Source organism: Tenrec ecaudatus, chromosome 4, assembly GCF_050624435.1.
Source record: "Tenrec ecaudatus isolate mTenEca1 chromosome 4, mTenEca1.hap1, whole genome shotgun sequence".
NCBI lineage: Eukaryota > Metazoa > Chordata > Mammalia > Afrosoricida > Tenrecidae > Tenrec > Tenrec ecaudatus.
Window position 1 is genome coordinate 80,014,826 of NC_134533.1, and position 21,295 is coordinate 80,036,120.

General features: G+C 41.1%; 1 protein-coding gene across 1 annotated transcript in view; it reads right to left on the reverse strand.

The window, feature by feature from the left end:
* PRCP (prolylcarboxypeptidase) overlaps nucleotides 1-21,295 on the reverse strand; it is an 83,610-nt gene that overhangs the window by 13,815 nt on the left and 48,500 nt on the right. Inside the window, exons 5-9 of the mRNA XM_075546364.1 lie at nucleotides 16,386-16,567; nucleotides 16,035-16,192; nucleotides 14,268-14,440; nucleotides 2,914-3,078; nucleotides 906-1,093 (exon numbers count right to left, since the gene is read on the reverse strand). Of these exons, the coding sequence (XP_075402479.1) occupies nucleotides 906-1,093; nucleotides 2,914-3,078; nucleotides 14,268-14,440; nucleotides 16,035-16,192; nucleotides 16,386-16,567 (866 nt within the window). The remainder of the gene's footprint in view (nucleotides 1-905; nucleotides 1,094-2,913; nucleotides 3,079-14,267; nucleotides 14,441-16,034; nucleotides 16,193-16,385; nucleotides 16,568-21,295) is intronic.

Here is a 21,295-nt window from a genome sequence, read left to right on the forward strand (position 1 = left end):
AATGTTTTGAAAAGGATGATGGCAACATATGTACAAATGTGCTTGACACAGTGGATGTATGGACTATGATAAGAACTGTAAGAGCACCCAATAAGATAATTTTAAAAATTTTAAATCCTCACAAATGGACCAATAAATGGATAAATGGAGAGAAGGTAAAAAATGCACCAAAGAAGAAAACCCAATAGTTTTGTAGTCAGGCAGGCCAAGGATGAAACCTGGTTTTGTCGCTTAGTAACTCAAACAAGCTGGTTGAGCTTTGCCATGTAAACTGAACACTGTGACCTTCAATTTCCTCTTCACTAAAAAAGGGACTCACATCCCCTTCACAGGGCTGCTGTGGGGCTCCAGCTAGGTAATTTATGCCTGTTACACTGCTAACACCAAATCAGTCACTTCAAAAAGTGCTCCCTGAATACACGCTGGAGAATTTTATGATCATTAATAATAATAAAATAAATTGTGAGAGGAGTGAATACCAGTGGCTCAAGTAGAAAGCAAATGTTTTGAGAATGATGAGGGCAACAAATTTACAAAAGTGCCTGACACAATGAAAATATGTGTGGATTGTGGTAAGAGTTGTACAAGCCCCCAATAAAATGATTTAATTATTTTTTTAAAAAAGATAAATTGTGAAAATAGGTCAGAATTCATTTTGTGCTACCAAGGTTTTTGTTTTGCTTTATGGTTATTTGTCTTTAAGCCTTAGGTCCCTTGGTAAAAGGAATGCACAGCTTTTTTTTTTTTTCCAGCATCCTCTGTACTTCAAGGACAAGGAAGACCTAATGGCTCTGCGGTTGTCGTCTCTATCACCTTACTGGCCAGCATTTTTGTGGTTCTGGCACCTGAGATCTTCTACCAATGTCTCCTCCATCAACTCAGACTCTCCACCACCAAACACGTACCTGAAAACGATGTTCTTGTGGGATTTAATGTTTCTGCCTCCATATAGCGTATTGATCCAGGAAGGCCTGGGTGTCACACCCCACTGTTTAAAACAGTCTTCAGCTAACTCCTTCGGGTTCCATGAGTGTGGTTCAAACATGTCATTGACACCAGTGGTACAGAGGGGCATGATTATTTCTGTACAGGCCTGAAAGGCAAACCAGGAGAGAATTCAAAAAGAAAAGGAAGCGGGGAGATGTGTCCGAAGCCACAAAGTTATTTTGTAGCACCTGGTTCTGAACTCAGGTGGACTGGCTTCAAATCCCCCTGCTATCTACCTCTGTGCCATGCAACCTTCTCATTGTTCAAAGGAAGTGTGGCTGAAAAGTCATAGAAGTTAAGACTATGTATCCCTTCTTGGTAAACATTGTTTCATTCATATCTATTGTTATACTTAACTCTCAAAACAAATCTGGGAAGTAAATGTTATTATTATTGTTTCCCAACAGTTCTATTGATACATAATTCTTATATATAATTTACTAGTTCAATCTCGTCAAGAAGACTTGTACAATCATCACCATAATAAGTTTTAAAGCATTTTCTTCATTCTTGTACTCATCCTTAATAGCTCCCCATTTCCCCAACACTGCCTGCCATATCCCCAATGAACCATTAATTCAGTTACTGTTTCTATAGATTTACCTATACTGGATTTAATATACAGAAAAATATTTTAAAAAACAAAACTAACAAAAATAACAAACTAAAACAGATAAAAATTTCAATCAAAAAGAAAGGAGAAAATATTAAAAACTAGATCAAATTTAAATGGACCCCAGGGAGATCCAATGATGGGGTTCTGAATCTTAGCCTCGCTGCATCGGTAGCAATCCACTTTCTAATGCAGTGGTTTTTAACCTTCCTAATGCTCTGACCTTTAATACAGTTCTTATGGCTATAGTGACCCCCCAACCATAACATTATTTTCATTGCTACTTCATTACTGTCATTTTGCTACTGTCATGAATTGGGCGACCCACCCCTATGAAAGGGTGGTTCAACTCCCATAGGTGTCGGGACCCACAGGTTGATACCGCTGTGCACTCTGCATGCTAGCATGGCTCTTCACACGCCTGCTCCATGGTCAGAGGGGACTGATTAGTAAATGTTATTATTAATCTAACTGTAGAATAGAGGCTCACAAAGAGTCAATGGTGTACACTAATAACAGTGAATACAAGAAAGAAGAAATTGTTCTAAAATTGATTGTGGCAATGATTTTACAACTCTTCTTGATATGATTTAACTGTTGAATTGTATGATATGTAGATGAAGTGCCAGTAAAATTGTTTATAAAAAAAGTCAAGGCTTCTTTTCTGTCATCAGCCTTGGTGAGGCAATGGTTAAAGCACTTGGCTGCCAACCCAAGGTTGGTGGTTCAAACTCACCAGCCTCTCCCCATTGGAGAAAGCTATGGAAATCATCTTCTGCACAGATTGATGGCCTTGGAAGTCGTGGGGCAGTTCTATTCTAGAGAATCCCACAGAATCACCATGAGTGGGAATCAACTCAAAAACAATGGGTGGGTTTTTTGTGTGTCCATAAAATGCTTTCTTCATAGAACTTCTTCAGATCTATTATAATATTAGCACATAGTTAACCTGTCTTTCTCACCAGGCTGTACTTAATAGTGATGTCATGTTTCATTTATCTTATGGAACCTAGAACAATGACTGATATTTAGTAAGTACACAATAGACAAAGGGGCTTCAAAAAGGTCATGGAAAAGTAGAATTGAAAAATAATGGAGCTTTTCCATGAACTTTTTGTCACTTCCTCGTATATACATTTTTTATAATGACTACTAAATACATGAATGAACAAGGACACTTGTCCAAGATCGCACAGTGTAGCATGAAAAAGCCAAAATATGGATACAAGTTAGGTGACAAAGTATATTTTCTGTTACAGCACAGCTGTATCAGTGAAAGGCAAGTTCTCCTTGGGGAAACTACTCACACTTACCTGATAGCTCCAACCCAAGGACCCCAGATTGCTAGTAGTTGTCTCTGAGATGTTCAGGCATTTCGCCTGGCCTGAATGATTGTAATATACATTCAGAGCTTTGAAAAGATTAAGTATCAGCATTTGATCAGATACTTTGGGATCTTTTAAATGTTTGCAAACTGCCTGCCAAAGAGATAAAAGAAAGAATCACCAGAGTATTAGTACACAAACAGTTTTAGGGGGAACAAATCTGATTTTTTTAATTTTGTCATTAAGCATTTAAGTACCTAACTCGAGCCTCTTGTGAGCACCCCTTCATAAAATGAATAAGGTCTGCAATAACTCCCTGGCTACAGAAATGCTTCTTTACATGGGGAGCAGGTCTGCAAAGCCCTGCTTTCCCCCACCTTCCACGTGTGCAGCCCTCGTGCTAGTCTATGGAAACTCTCCCTCCATCCACCCCACCCCCAGCCTCCTTCCCTCTCTTTGCCTTTGCTCCTGCCAGCATGCCCTTCTCCCAGCCTCTGGGAGACACAGCACTCAGGAAGTATCACCTCCTCTCTCAGGCCTGCCTTAGCAATGCCCCACAGCAGCAAAGAATCACCCACTTCCTTCCTTGCACCTAGTTCTACCAGAGTCGAATCCTCGTGTAATAAAGAATTTTAGCTGGCCTTTGTTCCAGAACTCCAGGATAACTCCCTCAACACTTGGCAACTAAATGTTTGCTGACTAAATGACTACATTTTTTATGACAATGCAAAATGTATAAAGATTTCTCATCGAAAAACTCTATCAAGTGCCAACGTCAGTGGTGTGGTTAAAAAAAAAAAAAAAGCACCAGGCCACAGATATTTTAACTACAGTTTAAAATCAATGCTGGAACTTCTAGCAATGAAAACCGAGGTCATAGACTCCTAACTGAGTAACAACCACAGCAATAACAATAGTAGATACTAAACATTAATCCTGGGCTTATAAGCCTTATGTGACTTCACTCTCAAAAAATCCCATAAATCTATTGTCTGCTATTACACATGAAACGGAGACTTAAATCACATTACTCAGGGTCTCTCTGGTCATAAAACATTTATCTTACCCTTTAGGTTACACAGCTATGGAAATACTCTCTTGAAAAATTGCAAATAGCCCATTATGCTATCATCCTTTTCTAACATCTTAACATGATTTTACTAACCCAGTTTTTTCATGTTTCAGAAGAAAAAGATATATACCATGGAGAAGTCATGAGGCACAAAGAACCTAGTCCAGAGAAGAAGGAGCCAGAAAAGGAGGCAGCTCAGGTCCCCCACCTCAGAGCAGATTCTGGAGAGTCCTGGTAACAATGTGCCTGAGCTGAGGACGCAGTCCCAGCTGGGAATGGCTGGCTGGCACAGAGAACAGAAATGAATGAGCAGCTGGGAGGCAACTCTTTATCCAGTTCTGCCTGTAACCCGCTTCCAGCAACACCTTTCTGAGTGAAAAGAAACTTAACAACCCCCCGCAAAAAATTCATTATAAGGGAAAATTCAAGGTCTTTCCCCCAAAAAATAATAGTTCTATGGAATGTTAATTGGTACTTTGTGAAATTTTAATTCTGTTAATTAAAATGATCTCAGGCAATGCTGCAGGGACAAACGTGAATAGCTTTCTTGCTGGCAGGGTGCTTCAGAGGTGGGAACACCTCACTACAATTGATGTTAGCCAAAAGGCCAAGAAGCGATGCCTTTGGCATCTTACCACCAGCGTCATTTTCTGAAAGAGAGCCGGAAGCTGTTGGAAGCACTGATTGTGAGAAAGTCAGAAATGTATTTCAGATGTTACCTGCTCCTTTAACAAGTCGTGATGAGCGCAGGAGATGCCCCAGGGGTGGTTGGTGTAGCCCTGCTGTCAGGTCCCACCGAGTCATGATAACCCACATACTAGAGTGGAAGCCCCCCAGGGTTTTCTAGAGTGTAACCTTGATGGGAGCAGATGGACAAATCCTTCTCCCACACAGCTGTCATGTGTACAAAGCCCTGACCTTTCCATTCGTGCTTCGCCTTGACACCACCAGTGTTTGTATGCCACAGTTTAGGGTGGACATAAAGAAACAGAACTGAGTTAAAATATGAGTCCAGTCAGAAATACTCCAGAAAACACAAACATCAAGACTAATCGTGGAATGTGCTGTCATAGTAATTCATTGCAACAGCTGGTCAGCATTCTTTCCTGATCTGGACACCTATAGTGGGCTCAGCTTCTCCAAACTGCAGCAAAACCCCACAGAACAGACACCCAGAATGCAGAGAGAGACATCCTGTTCAGACACAGCACGGTAGGTGAGGCAGAGTGACAAAGAGAGTGAGGCAGGGGCACCAGGGGAGACTAATACACAGCACCATGTGGACTGAACTCTGGGAAGGAGCAGTGACAAGTGAGTGTGACTCACATGCTGGCACCAGATCCTCTCTCAGAGCAGGAACACTGGGCCTCTGTCAGGCAAAGAAAAGGAGTCCCCATGAATAGCCATCTCTGTAAACAGCAGTTACTGTCACTGCTCAAAAGACACAAGCATGGCTGGTGACAGGCACTGGCTGATACTACTGGATTTCAGCAGGCCCGGTTGAACAGACTGGATATCCTGGTCAGAAACTTTGGGTCCCAATTAAAACAGTCATGCTGAGCCCACTGTCATCTGTGGGGTCAGACTACCCACAGAGCACTGGGTCTGGTTCCTTTAAGAAGCACACTGAGCAGCCTGAAAAAAATCAAGAGAGCAATATGGATTGGGAATTGAGAAACACTTGAAGTATCCCTAAACTGGTGGTCATTCTCAACCAATCACTCTTATAAATTAATAAACAGTCCTGGGGATATTTCCACATATGCTTCATTGTTTTCTTAAGATAAAGTCTTAACTTGCTGGTTTGAAGTAAATAAACATTGTAAAGACATCTGCTTGTTGCTCTTGTTAGGAGCAAGTTGAGGCCAATGCAGAGCAGCCCCTGCCCAACAGAGCCAAGCCCTGCCCAGTGCTGTGTCAGCCTCATTGTCTTGATGCTGCAGCCCATGATTACAGACACTGTGTCAGGCCACCTGACCCAGGGTTTTCCTCCACCTTACCCAAGCATGAGGTCCTTTCCCAGGACTTCTCTCTCTTGATGTCATGTCCAAAGTCGTGAGACACAGTCTCACCATCTAGTTTCTATGGAACATTCTTGGCTAACTTTTTCTAGGATGAGTTTGTTAGCTCTTCTGTAAGCTCCTGGCACTCTCACTATTCTTCACCAGCACTCTAACTCAAATCTGTCTATTTTCCTTTAGGCTTACTTATACAATGCCCACCTTTCATGTGCATATGAAGCGATTGGAAATACCATGCTCACAGGTGGGCCTTAGTCCTAAAAGTGATGTTCTTAAAGTGACAAGAGACTTTTGATACATCCTGTCAAAGTGCCTTAAAGAAAGGACCAATTTACAATTCTACTGGCATATTAAATTAGGAGGCCTGAAATTTGTTTTACAAAATATTCACACATATACTATGACAATTTTATTTTACATGGTTCTAGACTTTTTAACTCAAAGATGCTGTTTAAAAAGCATCATAGTAAAAAAAAGCATCATACTTAAGCATAAAAAATAATTTCTGCATATCCCCATGCATTTCCTTAACAAATTGGAGAGTAAAGAGTGAGTGAAGTTACTGTACATATATATACATACATATATATAATTCAGACTAAGAACTTGGCATTATTCCCATGCTTATTCAAAGATTAGTAGTTCAAAAGAAGCTATTAACACACTCTTATAAAAAATCCATAAAGTACATAAAATTTATGAAAATATCAAATTCAACTTTATGAAAATACCATTTTTATAGTCAAACAGTGTAAAATATCAGCAAATTTGGTTTGGTTTCATGGCACTCATTTTGGTTTAACCCTTTCAACTTACAGATATTACCTACTTGATGAGGGCAAGCCCGTGGAGCTACCAACAAATCAGACAAAGAGAAGAGTTTGAGAACTACTACTTTTTTGCAAAATACTCAGTAAGTAGCCTCAGCTCCGTAATTTCTATTTCTTTTGTGGGCATTGGAAAAAGGCTTTGTCTACCAATCTCTACCTAAGGTATACCATTCCTATTTATGCCCTAAATGCACAGAAATGGACCACCTAGAGCTGCTGAAGCTGCTGGTACAATTATTGAATATTCCTTGTGGCCAGGTGCTTTCCTGACAATAAGTCAAAGAAGTGGCATAATGGTTATTCCTATTGCACAAAGTGAAAAGTAAGCTCTGGGAAGTTCAGCTACAGATAATCAATTTAAAAACTGTAAACATAAGCCCCGAGCCCACAAAGTCCTAATAAAATAATCTGCTTTCTTGATGTTATGATAATAATAACCTACCCCATAACAGGCAAACGTTAGCATTTATTTATAACAATAAACGTCTCCTGAGCTGCCAGGCTGCTTGGTGGAATGAGCTCAAGAAAGGAGGGAACACTGGGTGTGCTAAAATAAAGCAGAGGCGGTGACAGCTGGCATCCTAAAGGGGCCACCATCAGGGGTAGGGAGTAAGCAGGACCTGAGGACCTGGACCTGGACCCAGGGCCAAAGGATAACAGAAACAGACCAGAGAGGTCTCTGAGATGCGGCACTCAAGTGCCCAGAGCCCACAGGACCCCATGTCAGCTGATTGGCATGCATTCAATCCTTTCATCTTCTTCCATGCCCCCACCTCAGTAAGCAAAGGCTGACTGCGCGGTGCTGGGATCAGTGGTGAGTGGCTGGCAGAGCTACAATTTAACGCAGAGGGAAATGACTGGGCCTGGCTGACAAGACCCCAAGAAAGCACTGGATTGTCAATTCTTGTATAGCGTACGAGAAGTGCACATTGATAGCCTAGGGATGCTTGGTGGAGAGATGAGCAGAGACCAAATGAGCAATGGACTCTCCCCCCCGCCCCCCCCCACTCACACACGGTGGCACTCAGACCTTCCCATCCATAGACAGAGTGCCCCTTGCCCCTACCAAAGCCACCAAGGGCATTTTAGGGTTGTCGAAGAGATGCACCAGAGTCACCCATCCTGTAAACAGAGTGAGGCAAGAGAGGAGGGAGCCCTGAGGATATGATAGGGGCAAGTGGCACTTGGGCACTGAAAGACCAGCAGCCCTCCCCCTGAAGGACGCCATGGGAGCTGAATTCTCCTGAGGTAACCTGATGGGAAGGAGAGCACTAACAACTGACCTCAGCAACGGACTGGCAGGATACTCTCAGTACAGGTGAGATGGTGAGCTGATGTAGTCATCTTCCATTTTTGCAAAACACCAATTTTTGCACACTGACCTAGTCTTTGGAACTAGCCATGCCAATAAGTAAGGAGTGAGTTTAATGATAATTATTATTATACAATAACCAATGGTAATTGAGCACTGCACACCAAGTCCTATTGAATCCTCATAGCAACTCTAATAAGCATTACAATTACAATTATCTCCCATTTTGCAGGTGAGGAAACTAAAGCACAGAGAGGGTAAGGCAGTTGCCTAAAGCAACAGAAGGGGCAAGTAGCAGAGCCAAGATGCAAATGTAGACGGACTGGAGCTTGCATTCACAGCCCTGACAGCACACCTTCGCCACTTTACAAGTTATAGTGGAAGAGGACAAGAGCACAAAGAGTGCTTCAACATACCTACCATTCAGGTTTACTTTTTCTTTAACAAATACTTTTGGATTCTAGCTTGTCCTTATATTTTTCCAAATATATTTGTTTTAGGTAAAAACCAAGAAGAGATCATATGAAAACATGCAGCTTTCTGATTCTGCAACAGTAGAAGGCAAACACTGAGCTGGGGGGAGGGGGTGAATGCAGGCTCACGGAGGAACACTGAAAAGGGACACATCTCATCCACCTGCCATTGCCCAGAGCAAAGGTGAGAATTCAAGACAGCGATTTCAGGAGTGTTAGAAATTCACCTGAATAACTTTGATTTTAAAGAGTATGCAAATGGGGAGACAAATAGAGCATTTCAGCCTTACTACCAAGCTAATCGGCTCTGTCCCCAAATACTTAGGCTTTACCCTTTGACCCTATGTCTACCAAAGAAAGTAGAAATAATGATTTGTTTAAAAACTTTAAGTGTCTCTGCCTCTAGAAATAAGTATTTGAATATGGAAAAGAAAATGAAGGGGGCATGGAAAGAAACGTCTTAAAAAAGCAAGAAAAGAAGATAGGTTAACAAGAAAAGAAAAAGACCAACCCCCTCTGAGAATATGGTCCATCCACATTACAGAAAGGATTAAGCAGATACATTCAGCTTCTCTAACAGATTTTCTTTCTCTAAAGCCTCAATACCCCTCTCTCACACTCGCTCAGATAATCACATTAGTTTTGTCATTAAAAGCTCCCTTTTCATAGAATGCACCTAAACCGCTTAAACCACCCAGAGAGGTCGCATACATTATCAAACAACAGGACATACGGAAGCGATTTTCCATCTTATGTCTTATTATTTCACTGTGCCTATCTGCATGCTCAAATGGCTACGCTAAGAGATTTGGTGCATTATCAGCTGAAAAATGATTCCAGAATAAACAAACTGTACAGTATCTTTTTTTTTTTTTTTAAGCTGCTCTTTCAACTGAGAAGAGACCTAGAATCAAAAGAGTTTTTATGCTGGTAGAACAGTCAAATGACAGAGGGGTTTTCTATTTCCCTTTTATCTTCTTTGTATTCTATCAGCCAAGTCCATGATTATTTCTGCATGAATGTTGCAGCTTCTGTTAACAGTAAACAAAAGCAAATGGAGCCTGAGTGTATAAAGTCCATGGACAAATTAAAAAGAATGATACTTGAGTTGACACGGAAAATGGCATTTAGTCGCTGCCTGTGGGTCCTTCAGAATTGTGCAGGGTCCAGTCAGAACTGGAATCCACCTGCTTGCTTTCTTTCATAACCCAACTGCAACATATTAGCTAAAGATCCTAAGCCTGAGTCACAGACTCGGAAAAAAGGCGACTGACTGTTTGTCAGCCCTTTAAAAAGGAGGAAGTGTATCAGAGGGAGGAGGAATCCTGGCTAAATGGAACTATCCAAGTGAAAGAGCGGTCCCCAACCGGGTAGTGTTCAAGGGATTAGTGGGTTGAGAGAACAGAGAGGGGTCAAGAAAGGAGAACAGAATGAAGAGTGAAAGAAAGTGATCCAAAGCTAAGAGTTTGCTAGGGGGACATTAATGGGAAAAATTCTGAAAACCAGATAGGTAACTATAGGATGAAACTGGAACTGCACAGAGGCAATGGAAGCTTGCCAAGCAAGAGGCAAAGAGTGAGGCGTATTCCGGTGCTGTGCAGGCAGGAAACAGAGTCAAAAGTGTAGAATACGCAACTTAAAATCCCTTAATAGGTTCAGAGAAATGATGATGTCTGTAAGAAATAACCAAAGAGTATAACAAGAACGGGCTCTGGGTAAAAGAATTAAGAGGTGATTATAGGACGACAGATGCGAGAGTGCCTTGCCTCCAAACTAAGCTTCGGGAAGGAATATATACAGAAGACAAAAGGGCAGTGCTAAATCACTAAGACGGGGCACTTTGAAATAGACTCGGCTGCTCAGAAGACAGAAAGAGTAGAATATGTATGTACTCAAAAGCAAAATACTTCAAGAGCAACTTTAAAAATTGGGGAGGAAACTGAAGTTAGATGCTCATTGTCCCAAATTAGGATACACCAACAAACTCAATCTTTTTCTAGATTAGGAAGTAGCAAGCTACGGCACCCAGGCCAAGTCCAAAGCGTTACCCTCTCTACAAATAATTATTGAGAACACAGACGAAATCATTTGCTTATGTAGTGTCTATGGCAGCCTTTGTATACAGCTGCAGGGCTGAGAAAGTGCAACAGAGACTATACAGCCCAGAAAGCCTAAAACATTTACTATCTGGCCTTTTACAGAAAAAAAAATTTGCCAGTGCCTGTTGTAAATAACATGGTAATTCACCATATGCTTTTATCATCTGGTAGCTTATTTGTTTTTCAGAAGGGAATAAAGATGCAAATATAATTCTCACTTTGTACAGAATTCAATCTGAAAGCTGTCACATTTGAGGAGGTGAACTACCCCCATCATATGTTTAAGTCAAATCTCTTCCTAGTTCAGTGCAGTGGAGTAAATGATCAGAGGATAAGTACAAAGCCCACTTTCCACCATCTCTTGGAGCTCACTACCATCAAGTCAATTCCCATTCTCAGTAGAACCGGCCCTGTGGGTTTCCAAGACTGTAACCCACTATGACACCACCAGGGCTCTTCCACCATCTCTTAGTTAAGCTTACCTTCTTTTCAGTAACACTGAGATTTTGCCTTTCCCCCACATAGCATCTTCTTTAGGCATAATTATGATCGCATATCTGAAGGTACTTTATAGATATACTATACTTACTGCTAGAGTCATGTCAACTCATAGAGACCCAATAGGGCAGAGTACAACTGCCCCTATAACTTTCCAACACTGCACATTTTAAAAAAATATTTTATTAGGGGCTCATACAACTCTTATCATAATCCATACATACATCAATTGTGTAAAGCACATCTGTACATTCTTTGCCCTCACCATTTTCAAAGCATTTGCTTTCCACTTAAGCCCTTTGCATCAACAACACTGCAAATTTCGACAAGAGTAGCAAGCCTCATCTTTCTCCCGTGGAGTGGAGGGGGGTTCAAACTGCTGGCCTGTGATTGGCAGCACAGCACATGACCCACTATGCCAGCGGGCTCCTTGATTTATAGATAATGAAGCAAACGGAGAAGGCATTATTACCACATACACACTTAAGGAGACCGAGGGGGTTCGATTTCGTGGCTCCTCATTACTTAGAGCCAGATTTTCTTAACCTGAGATAAATCTACTCTTTTTAAGACGGTTTCCTATAAGAAATCCAGGGCGGATGATCCCTTCAGGTCCAGTGATATGAGTAGCAATACTGGGAGGAGAAAGGGAGGGTGGGTTGGAAAGAGGGAACCGATTACAAGGATCTACATGTGACTTCCTCCCTGGGGAATGGACAACAGAAAAGGGGGTGAAAAACGTAGGACAGGACAAGATATGACAAAATAATAACTTATAAATTATCAAGGGCTCATGAGGGAGGAGGGAGGGGAAAAATGAGGACCTGATGCCAGGGGCTTGAGTGGAGAGCAAATGTTTTTAGAATGATGAGGGCAATAAATGTACTGATGTGCTTTACACAATTGATGTATGTATGGATTGTGATAAGAGTTGTATGAGGCCCCCCTAAAAAAAGAATTGTATGAGCCTCTAATAAAACGATTTTAAAAAAAGACTGCTCTCAACATGGGACCCAAAATGGCAGTGAGGGGGGAGTGGCAGGCCTGGTAGGGAATGATCAAGGGTAAGGTTACATAAAGAAGAGATATAGCTGTAACCCAGGTGGGGACAGAGCATGGTAGTAGAGCAGGAGGAAAGTCAAGGGAGATGGAGGAAAGAGCTAGGAGTCAAAGGGCATTTATAGAGGTCTAGACAAAGACATGTACATGCAAATATATATGTGAGGATGGGGAAATAGATCTATGTGTCTATATTTATAGGTTTAGTATTAAGGTGGTGGAAGGACCTTGGACCTCTACTCAAGTACTCCCTCAATGCATGAATACTTTCCTTTATTAAATTGGCACTCTACGATGCTCACCATCCCGACACAACAGCTGAAGCCAAAGTGGGTGAACAAGGAAATATGGTGAAGAAAGCTGATGGTGCCCGGCTATCAAAAGAGATGGTATCTGGGGTCTTAAAGGCTTGAAGATAAACAAGCGGCCATCTAGCTCAGAAGCAACAAAGCCCACATGGAAGAACACACCAGCCTGTGTGATCACGTGGTCCCGAAGGAATCAGTTATCAGGCATCAAAGAACAAAAAATCATATCATTGGCTGTATACCTCCATAATACGATCGCCGAAGACAAACAGGTTCATAAGCAAATGTGGCAAAGAAAGCTGATGGTGCCCAGCTATCAAAAGAGATACTGTCTGGGGTCTTAAAGGCTTGAAGGTGAACAAGCGGCCATCTAGCTCAGAAGCAATAAAGCCCACATGGAAGAAGCACACCAGTCTGTGCGATCACGAGGTGCCAAAGGGACCAGGTATAAGGCATCATGCAAACATATAGATACACCATAGTGAATGAAGGGGGAAGTGCAGAGTGGAGACCCGAAGCCCATTTGTCGGCCACTGGAGAGCCCCTCATAGAGGGGTTTAGGAGAGGAAATGGGTCAGTCAGGGTGCGAATGTAGTACCGATGAAGAACACAGCTTTCCCCCAGATCCTGGATGCTTCCTTCCCCCCAACTACCATGATCTGAATTCTACCTTGCAGGACTGGATAGGGCAGAGGTTGTACACTGGTGTATATGGGAGCTGGAAGCACAGGGAATCCAGGGTGGATGATACCTTCAGGACCAGGGGTGTGAGGGGCAATACTGGGAGAGTAGAGGGTGAGTGGGTTGGAAACGGGAAAGTGATTACAAGGATTCACATGTGACCTCCTCCCTGGGAGACGGAAGGCAGAGAATGGGGAAGGGAGACTCCGGATAGGGCAAGATATGACAAAATAACAATCTATAAATTATCAAGGGCTCATGAGGGACAGGGGAGCAGGGAGGGAGGGGGAAAAAAAGAGGACCTGATGCGGAGGGCTTAAGTGGAGAGCAAATGCTTTGAAAATGATTAGGGAAAAGAATGTACGGATGTTCTTTATACAATTGATGTATGTATATGTATGGATTGTGATAAGAGTTGTATGCGCCCCTAATAAAATGTAAAAAAACAAAAACAACAAACTGTTCTCTGTATTCTTCAAATTCGATTTTATTCAATATACCCTCATAAGCCATTTTAGAATACAAGTCAGAATTCCGCTCCACCATTCTGTATGGGCTGACTCCTCCAAATTCTATGTAGCACTTCAGATGCTTTAGCAGTAGACTGAATCACATGACTATGATAACAGCTGACATTTATTAAATGTTGGTCATGTCTTACATGGGCATTACATGTTTTACACATGGCAAGAAGAGTACATAAACTATATATGCAACGTGTATAGCACAAGACTTAACACAACTATTATTCTTGATTCTGATCCATATAACTCTGTAACTTAAGCATTTTATCTCAATATTTTAGAAGAGAAAACTGAGAAAAAGAGGTAAGTACTCAAGGACCTGTAACCAATAAATCGCAGAACCCAGGATTCCAGCACAGGTCTGATCAAATCTAAAGCCCCTGTGCCTGGACCTTCCTCCGCTGTTGAAAGTCAGAGACTGACATGAAGGGGAAAGGAGACATGCTATTATAAAAGATGAATTACCTTAACAGGCCATGCAGGCAAAGGCTGTAAGAAGTTACACTCATAAGGGTAGTTCACCATGGCCAGGTTCACCCAGGTTTCCGAAATCCAGTCTTTCAACATCTGGATGTCGTGAAAATCTGTTAATGGGCTGCATAAGTGAAGGGTCTCAGAAAGCCAATACAAACTACTTCCTGAGAATAAAATCACATTGTTGGAATTTAATTCTTCTCAAAAAGTCAACAGAGGACTTTATACAGCACTTGTTCTTCACTTCATATTTTAGAAAATTCAATCTTCCATTTCACCAACAATGTTTCCACAACATTCAAAAAACTATTTTTAGAGAAAGTAACTGGATAATCTCATAAAAGACAAGGCACAGATTTTACCAGAATTAGTATTCTGAATGATCCCTCTTTCTTTTAAGACACTATGTTCTATTGTAATTTTAAAATTACATCTTAAAGAACTGATACAAACCAATAAACTAGAGGCAAATAACACTGTTTTTTAACTGGGCCCTTAAATGATCATTTCACAAAATAAAACACTTAAATGGAAAATTATGATGTGCAAAAGTACTCACTCTTATTAGTCATCAAGAAAAAGCAAATCTGAAGCATAATATCATACCATTACAAACCCATCCAGGAGCGTACTACTTATCTGGATGGTACACGAAAAACAACACAGCCATCAGAATAGCGGAAATGAAAAGACCTAGTGCGGGTTCTGATGTAAAGGAACTAAAATGCTATAAACTATGGGTGGGAGGGCAATTTGGTAAAATTATCTTTGAAAACTATTAAGTAGTATCTTCCAAAGCTCAATATATGCATATATTTTGGCCTAGTATTTCCAATCATAGATCAATGTCCAACTAGACAAATTTGAGAATAGTAGCACTTAGCACCACGGCCAAAGTCTACAACAGTTCCGATGTCCATTATGGGTAGAATGGGCTGGAGATATAAACTGTGAAATCATAAGTTTATTCCCGGAGCCCTAGTGGCACCTAGTGGGCTAGGTGATGTGCTAACTTCAAAGTTGGTGGTTCAAACCCACCAGTTGCTCCACAGGAGAAAATGAGACTGTCTGTTCCCATAAAGAGTTACAGCTTAGGGAACTCTATACAGTGTTATAATGAGTCAGAAGCAACTCAAGGGCAGTGGGTTTGGGTTATATTCATTCTGTGGAATACTATATAGCAAGGAGAATGTATAAATGTAGTGTCAACCAAGAAATAAAAAACATAAAATACACTCGCATGTGATTTCAATTGCTAAATTATCTCAATTACTCTATAACTTTAATTTCTAGAAAATTCAAGAATAGGAAAAATGAATCTATGGTTCTAGAAGTGAGACTAGTCATTCCTCTGGTGGATATGAAGGGAGTGACTAAAAGGGGTAAGACAGGATATCTGAGATGCTAGATACTAGTCACACTATATATTTGCTTTGTGTAAATCCCTAAAACTGTAGCTGCTGATATTTGTACAATTTTTTATATATGCTATCAAAACAAAAACTCACTACCACTAAGTTGATTTCAACTCATGGCAACTCTATGACAGGGAAGAACTGCCCCTGTGGGTTTCTGAGACTGTCACTCTTTACAGGAGTTCTCCTGCGGAGCCACTGGTGGCCTTGAACTGCTGACTTTGCAGTTAGCAGACCAACATGAAACCACTCTGCCACCAAAAGTTTACTTGAAATGCAGAAAACAAAAGGTAAACAGAGACGACACACACACACACATTCCAACTTCCTGACAAGAACTTACTTGACGTTCCAAGTTTATCAATGACACCCCATGATCTGCGGATGTTTTCTGGACAATGTGGGCTACTTCTCTTAAAATCTCTAGTAACAATCTCCATAAACGTGGAACAAGGTACCAAATTTTCAAACTGCATGATAGGAGCAGAGGCTGCAAGAGCTCTGAATGGAAAAAGGAAGGGGAAAAATGTAACTCAAATGATCATTTCAAAGTTGACACTGAGATCAAACTAAAAGGAGGAGAAAACTAGAAATGTCTGTACATAAGAATGGGAAATATTTTACCTGAGACGAATCTCTAAGTTTCCCTGGACAATCACGAAGAACTACCTGTGGCCAACAGCAACACACTTACCCAACTACCATATGAGGGTACTTCATCCTGAACCATGCAGCCAGCATACCACCATAAGAGCCCCCGATTGCAATCACAGGTTGACTCTTAGCTCCTGGAATTGTGTGTTTCAAGTAGTTGACTATCTCTGCAAAATCAGCCAGGGCTTGTTCTGATGTCAGAAAATTCAAGTGTCTGGAATCCTACAGAAAAACAACAAAGCCATGAGTATAAGTGTGTATACAATAGCAGCTTAACACAGCACAGATCTAGGAAAGAGCCTGAGTCTGATAAGCTTTTATCCAAATAGAATGTCCAGGCAATTGAGCTAGTAAGGCAGTGAAAGCAGCAGTAGATCTGATTTAAGCAGCTCAAGAAAGGATGGCGTAAGCTCACAACATACCTTGCACTCATGTAATTTCTACTAAATGTCATTTTCTAAAGATTTTGTTAAGGCTGTAGAAACTAATCTTTGCTCCCAGTTTTCATGGTAGGATATACTGCTGAAGGAGGCCCAGGAGCACAGTGGTTAAACACTTGGCTGTTAACATAAAAGTCGGCAATTTGAACCCACCTCTTTCACAGTGAGAGAAAAGACCTGTGATCTGTCCTCGTAAAGATTTTAGCCTAGAAAATGCATGAGACTAAGTGTAGCAATCAACTTGACAGCACACAGCATCATATACAGTTGTGTAAGTCGGGGTAGGTAGAACACATATGTATATAAGAGAGAGTTTTCTGGAAAGGGTAATTGTACATTAAGAATGCATTTCCTCCCCCCTCCCAAAAAAAAGAATGCATCCCAACCCAGTTCAGTCCAAGCCCATAAGTCTGACATCAGCCCATATGCCCCAAACAATCTATAAAGTCCTCTTCAGACTCATGAAACACATGCAATGACCCCGAATGCAGGATAGTCACAGGCCAGTGAGTAGAAAGTAAACTTTGGATCCAGTGGTGGTGTAAGCATCTTAGCAGTGGCAGAGGTCTCCATGTGGCTTCTCCAGCTTCCTGGGTTGCATCAGGGTAGGTCCATGTAGCTTCTCCTCAGGGATGTCTCCCAGGGATCGCAGAGAGAGAGAAATGTCTCCCACCTCCAACGAGGAAAATCAGATTTTCCAGAAATCTCAGGAGAAGGCCATGCTCACACAGAGGCCTCATTGGCTATGATCTGATGGACAGACTAGACTCCACCTCTTCACTAATCATCCTTTCAATTGACACAAGATCATGTTTAAGCAAATTCTTCTCCCAATCTTTGCATACTATTTGTAACAGCTCCCATGGTACTGAAAAGCTGTGAGCACATGAAAGGAAAGAAGCATATCAAAGAGAACCATTTCGCTAAAAGCACATGAATCCCAGGACCCAGAAGGGAAGTTATGCTTCTATCTACACTACGCTTCCTTCCTCCCAATGGCTTCAAGACCTACAACTCCCTAATCAGATATCCATGCAAGGTAATAAGCTACAGGATAGACTTCCCCATGAAGCCTACCAAGCAAATTAGTATGTCTTCTATTTATAATACATGGGCATATTTTTATTTATTTATAATAAACCTCTGAGAATAAAAATTAAAACTCTTTTGAAAACAGACTGGCTAGAAAATGAGTGGCCCGAATTCTTCTAGCTCAGAATTCCCTGAAAGCATGGTATGGGTGTATACTGGTGGCATGCAAATGATATTAAGTCATATATTAGCATTTTTATCTAATGTTAATCCTTTTATTTTAATGCAAATTAGATAAAATAACTAGTACATAAAGCACTTGGTTTTGCTAACATCATTGCTTAAGATAATGCTAAATGTGAAAAGTAGTTGTTTAAAAGAAAAATATTCATGACAAACATTCAAGTGGCAAGCTGATACATACAGAATCTGGAGAGTAGGACATGAGTGACAGACATTTTCTCTAAAATTTATTGTGGTCAACACTGTACACTCATCGTGATATGACTGAACTATTGAATTGTATGATATGTGGACTAAATGCCAATAAAACGGTTAAAAAATAAAAAAGAAAACTCTTCTAGTTCCTTAGGTGCAGACTCTGTGGCGAAGGTCAAAACTCCTTGTGAGAATAGCAAAGGCCAGAAGGGAATCCAAGTAGTCATGGGGTCTCATAAAATCATAGAGATTAACTTTATTTTTTTGATTATATTTTATTGGAAACACCTTACAATTCAAATATTTGAATTGTTATTGTTAGATGCCATTGAGTCAATTCTGACCCATAGCAACCCATGTACAACAGAACAAAATACTGCCCGGTCCTGCACCATCCTCACAATTGTTCCTATGCTTGCGCCCATTGTTGCAGTCACTGTCAATCCACCTTATTAAAGACCTTTCTCTTTTTCACTGTCCTTCTACTATACAGCAAACATGATGTCTTTCCCCGGACACTGGTCTCTCCTGACAACATATTCAAAGTATGTAATGCAAAGTCTTGCCATCCTTGCCTTTAAGGAACATCCTGGCTGTATTTCTGCCAAGACAGATTTGATTGTTCTTTTAGCAGTCCATGGTACTTTCAACATTCTTCTTCAGTCTTCCTTATTCAATATCCAACTTGCACATGCTTATTTTAGTACTCTATATAAAGGGGTACCCCAAAAAGCAACCACAATTTTTCAAAGCCAAGAATTTAATTTTTTTATTACAAAACAACCATATCACCTTCTAAGTACTCTCCAATACATTTTTCAAATCTGTGATTATATTCTTGGAAACAGTTTTCAAATCCATCTGTTTGGATGGCTGACAGCACCTCCCTCTTTTTTTTCTTCATCTCTTCTACGTCATCAAATTGCTGCCCTTTCATTTCCCTCTTCATTCGCAGAAACAAAATGAACTTGCGTGGAGCGAGGTTAGGTGCGTAAGGTGTGTGGGGCAAGAGAGGAATGCTATTTTTTTGCCCAAAGCTGGAGCATTGAGATGGCTGTGTGAGCAGGTGCATTGTTGTGGTGGCAAAACCAGTCCCCCTGTCTGCCACAAATATAGACCTTTAATGTCACACAGTTATGCAATCTTTTCAGAACCTCCCAATTAAGAAAACTTGATGAACAGTCTGACCTAGTGGAACAAATTCCAAATGCACTAACCCCCTCACATCAAAAAAACAAATGAGCATCATCTTGATCTTTGATTTCATTTGATCTTTTGAGGGACAAAGTGATGATGGCTTGATTGATGTTTTCTTTGGCAGTCCTCAGAAGAGCACCCTGTCTCATCACCAGTAATGACCTTGGGGAAAACAGTCTGGGTCCCTTTGAAGCTGTTCTTTCAAAGCACAGCATGTTTTCACTCAACACCTTTTCTTGGTCAGTCAGAGCCTGGGGCAGTGATCCTTCTCATTTTTTGCAGTGATCCTTCTCGTTCCCAAATCTACAGAGCTCCAAGGTAGTCCAGATAACATCCCCATCTCTTCAGTGGTCCATTGTCATCAGTCTTCAAGCACAAGTGCACAAATTTTGTCGACATTTTTGTTAATTCAGGAAGTTGTAGGCATCCAGAATAAGGTTTGACATCAATCGACATTTCATATTAGTAGGGAACAGGAAGCATTAAAGAACTAGAGGATTGTTGTATGGTTCATCTGTGCTATACTGTACCCTGACTGGTTCATCTCTTCCTTGTGACCCTTCTGTGAGGAGATGTCCAATTGTCTACAGATGGACTTTGAGTCTCCACTCTGCCCTCCCCCTCATTTTTTTGTTCTGGGTCTTTGATGCCTGATACCTGAGCCCATCAACGCCTAATGATCACACAGGCTGGTGTGCTTCTTCCATGTGGACTTGCCGCTTGTTTCTCTTCAAGTCTTTAAGACCTCAAATGCTGTATCTTTTGATAGGCGAGCACCATCAGTTTTCTTCACCACATTTGCTTATGCCCCCATTTTGTCTTCAGTGATCTTGTCAGGGAAGGCGAGCATCACAGAATGTTGGGTTATTAGAACAAAGTGTTCTTGCATTGAGGGAGTACTTAAGAAGAGGCCCAATGTCCATCTGCTACCTTAATACTTAACATATCAATATATGTATATAGATCTATTTCCCTATCGTTATAAATATATGTACATATGTACATGCCTGTATTTAGACCTCTATAAATATCCTTTGCCTTCTAGTTCTTTCTTCTATTTACTTTTACTTTCCTCTTGTCCCATTATCATCTTTGACCTTCATTCGAGTTTCAGTAATTCCTCTCATTTATTTTGCATTTGATCATACCCCACCAGGTGTCCTACACTCTCCTCAACATTGATTTTAGATCATTTGTTACTGTTCACATGTCCTGGATTTGTTGTTACTCTCCTGCCTTACCCCACCTCCCTCTCTCCCTTGTCCCCCCAGAACCGTTGGTCCCATTGTTTTCTCCTCTGGATTGTTTAACACACCTATCTTATCTAGACAGACATGCAAAAACAATAATAAGCACAAAAACAACAACAACCAAGAAAAGCTTATAAACAGTTCCAGGTCTGTTTGTTGACCTTTATGAGTGTTTTCCAGTCGAGTCTGATGGGGTGCCATGCCCTGGCCCAAAAATCTCAGGGACTTCACTGCCTTAACTTTATCTTAAGAAGTGATCTAAACATGTACATATGTAAATATATTTATGATTATGGGGGAAATAGACTTATGTGCATATATTTATAGGTTCAGTAGTAGGGTAGCAGATGGGCATTGGGCCTCTTCACGCATACTCCCCCAATACAATAGCACCTCACCCTGCTAAACGGTCATTGCATGATACCCACCTTCCCGACATGATCACTGAAGACAGACGTGTGTGTAAGCAAACGTGGTGAAGAAAGCTGATGGTGCCCGGCTATCAAAAAGATATAGCATCTGGAGTCTTAAAGGCTTGAAGGCAAACAAGCGGCCATCTAGCTCAGAACCAAAAAAGCCCACAGAGAAGAAGC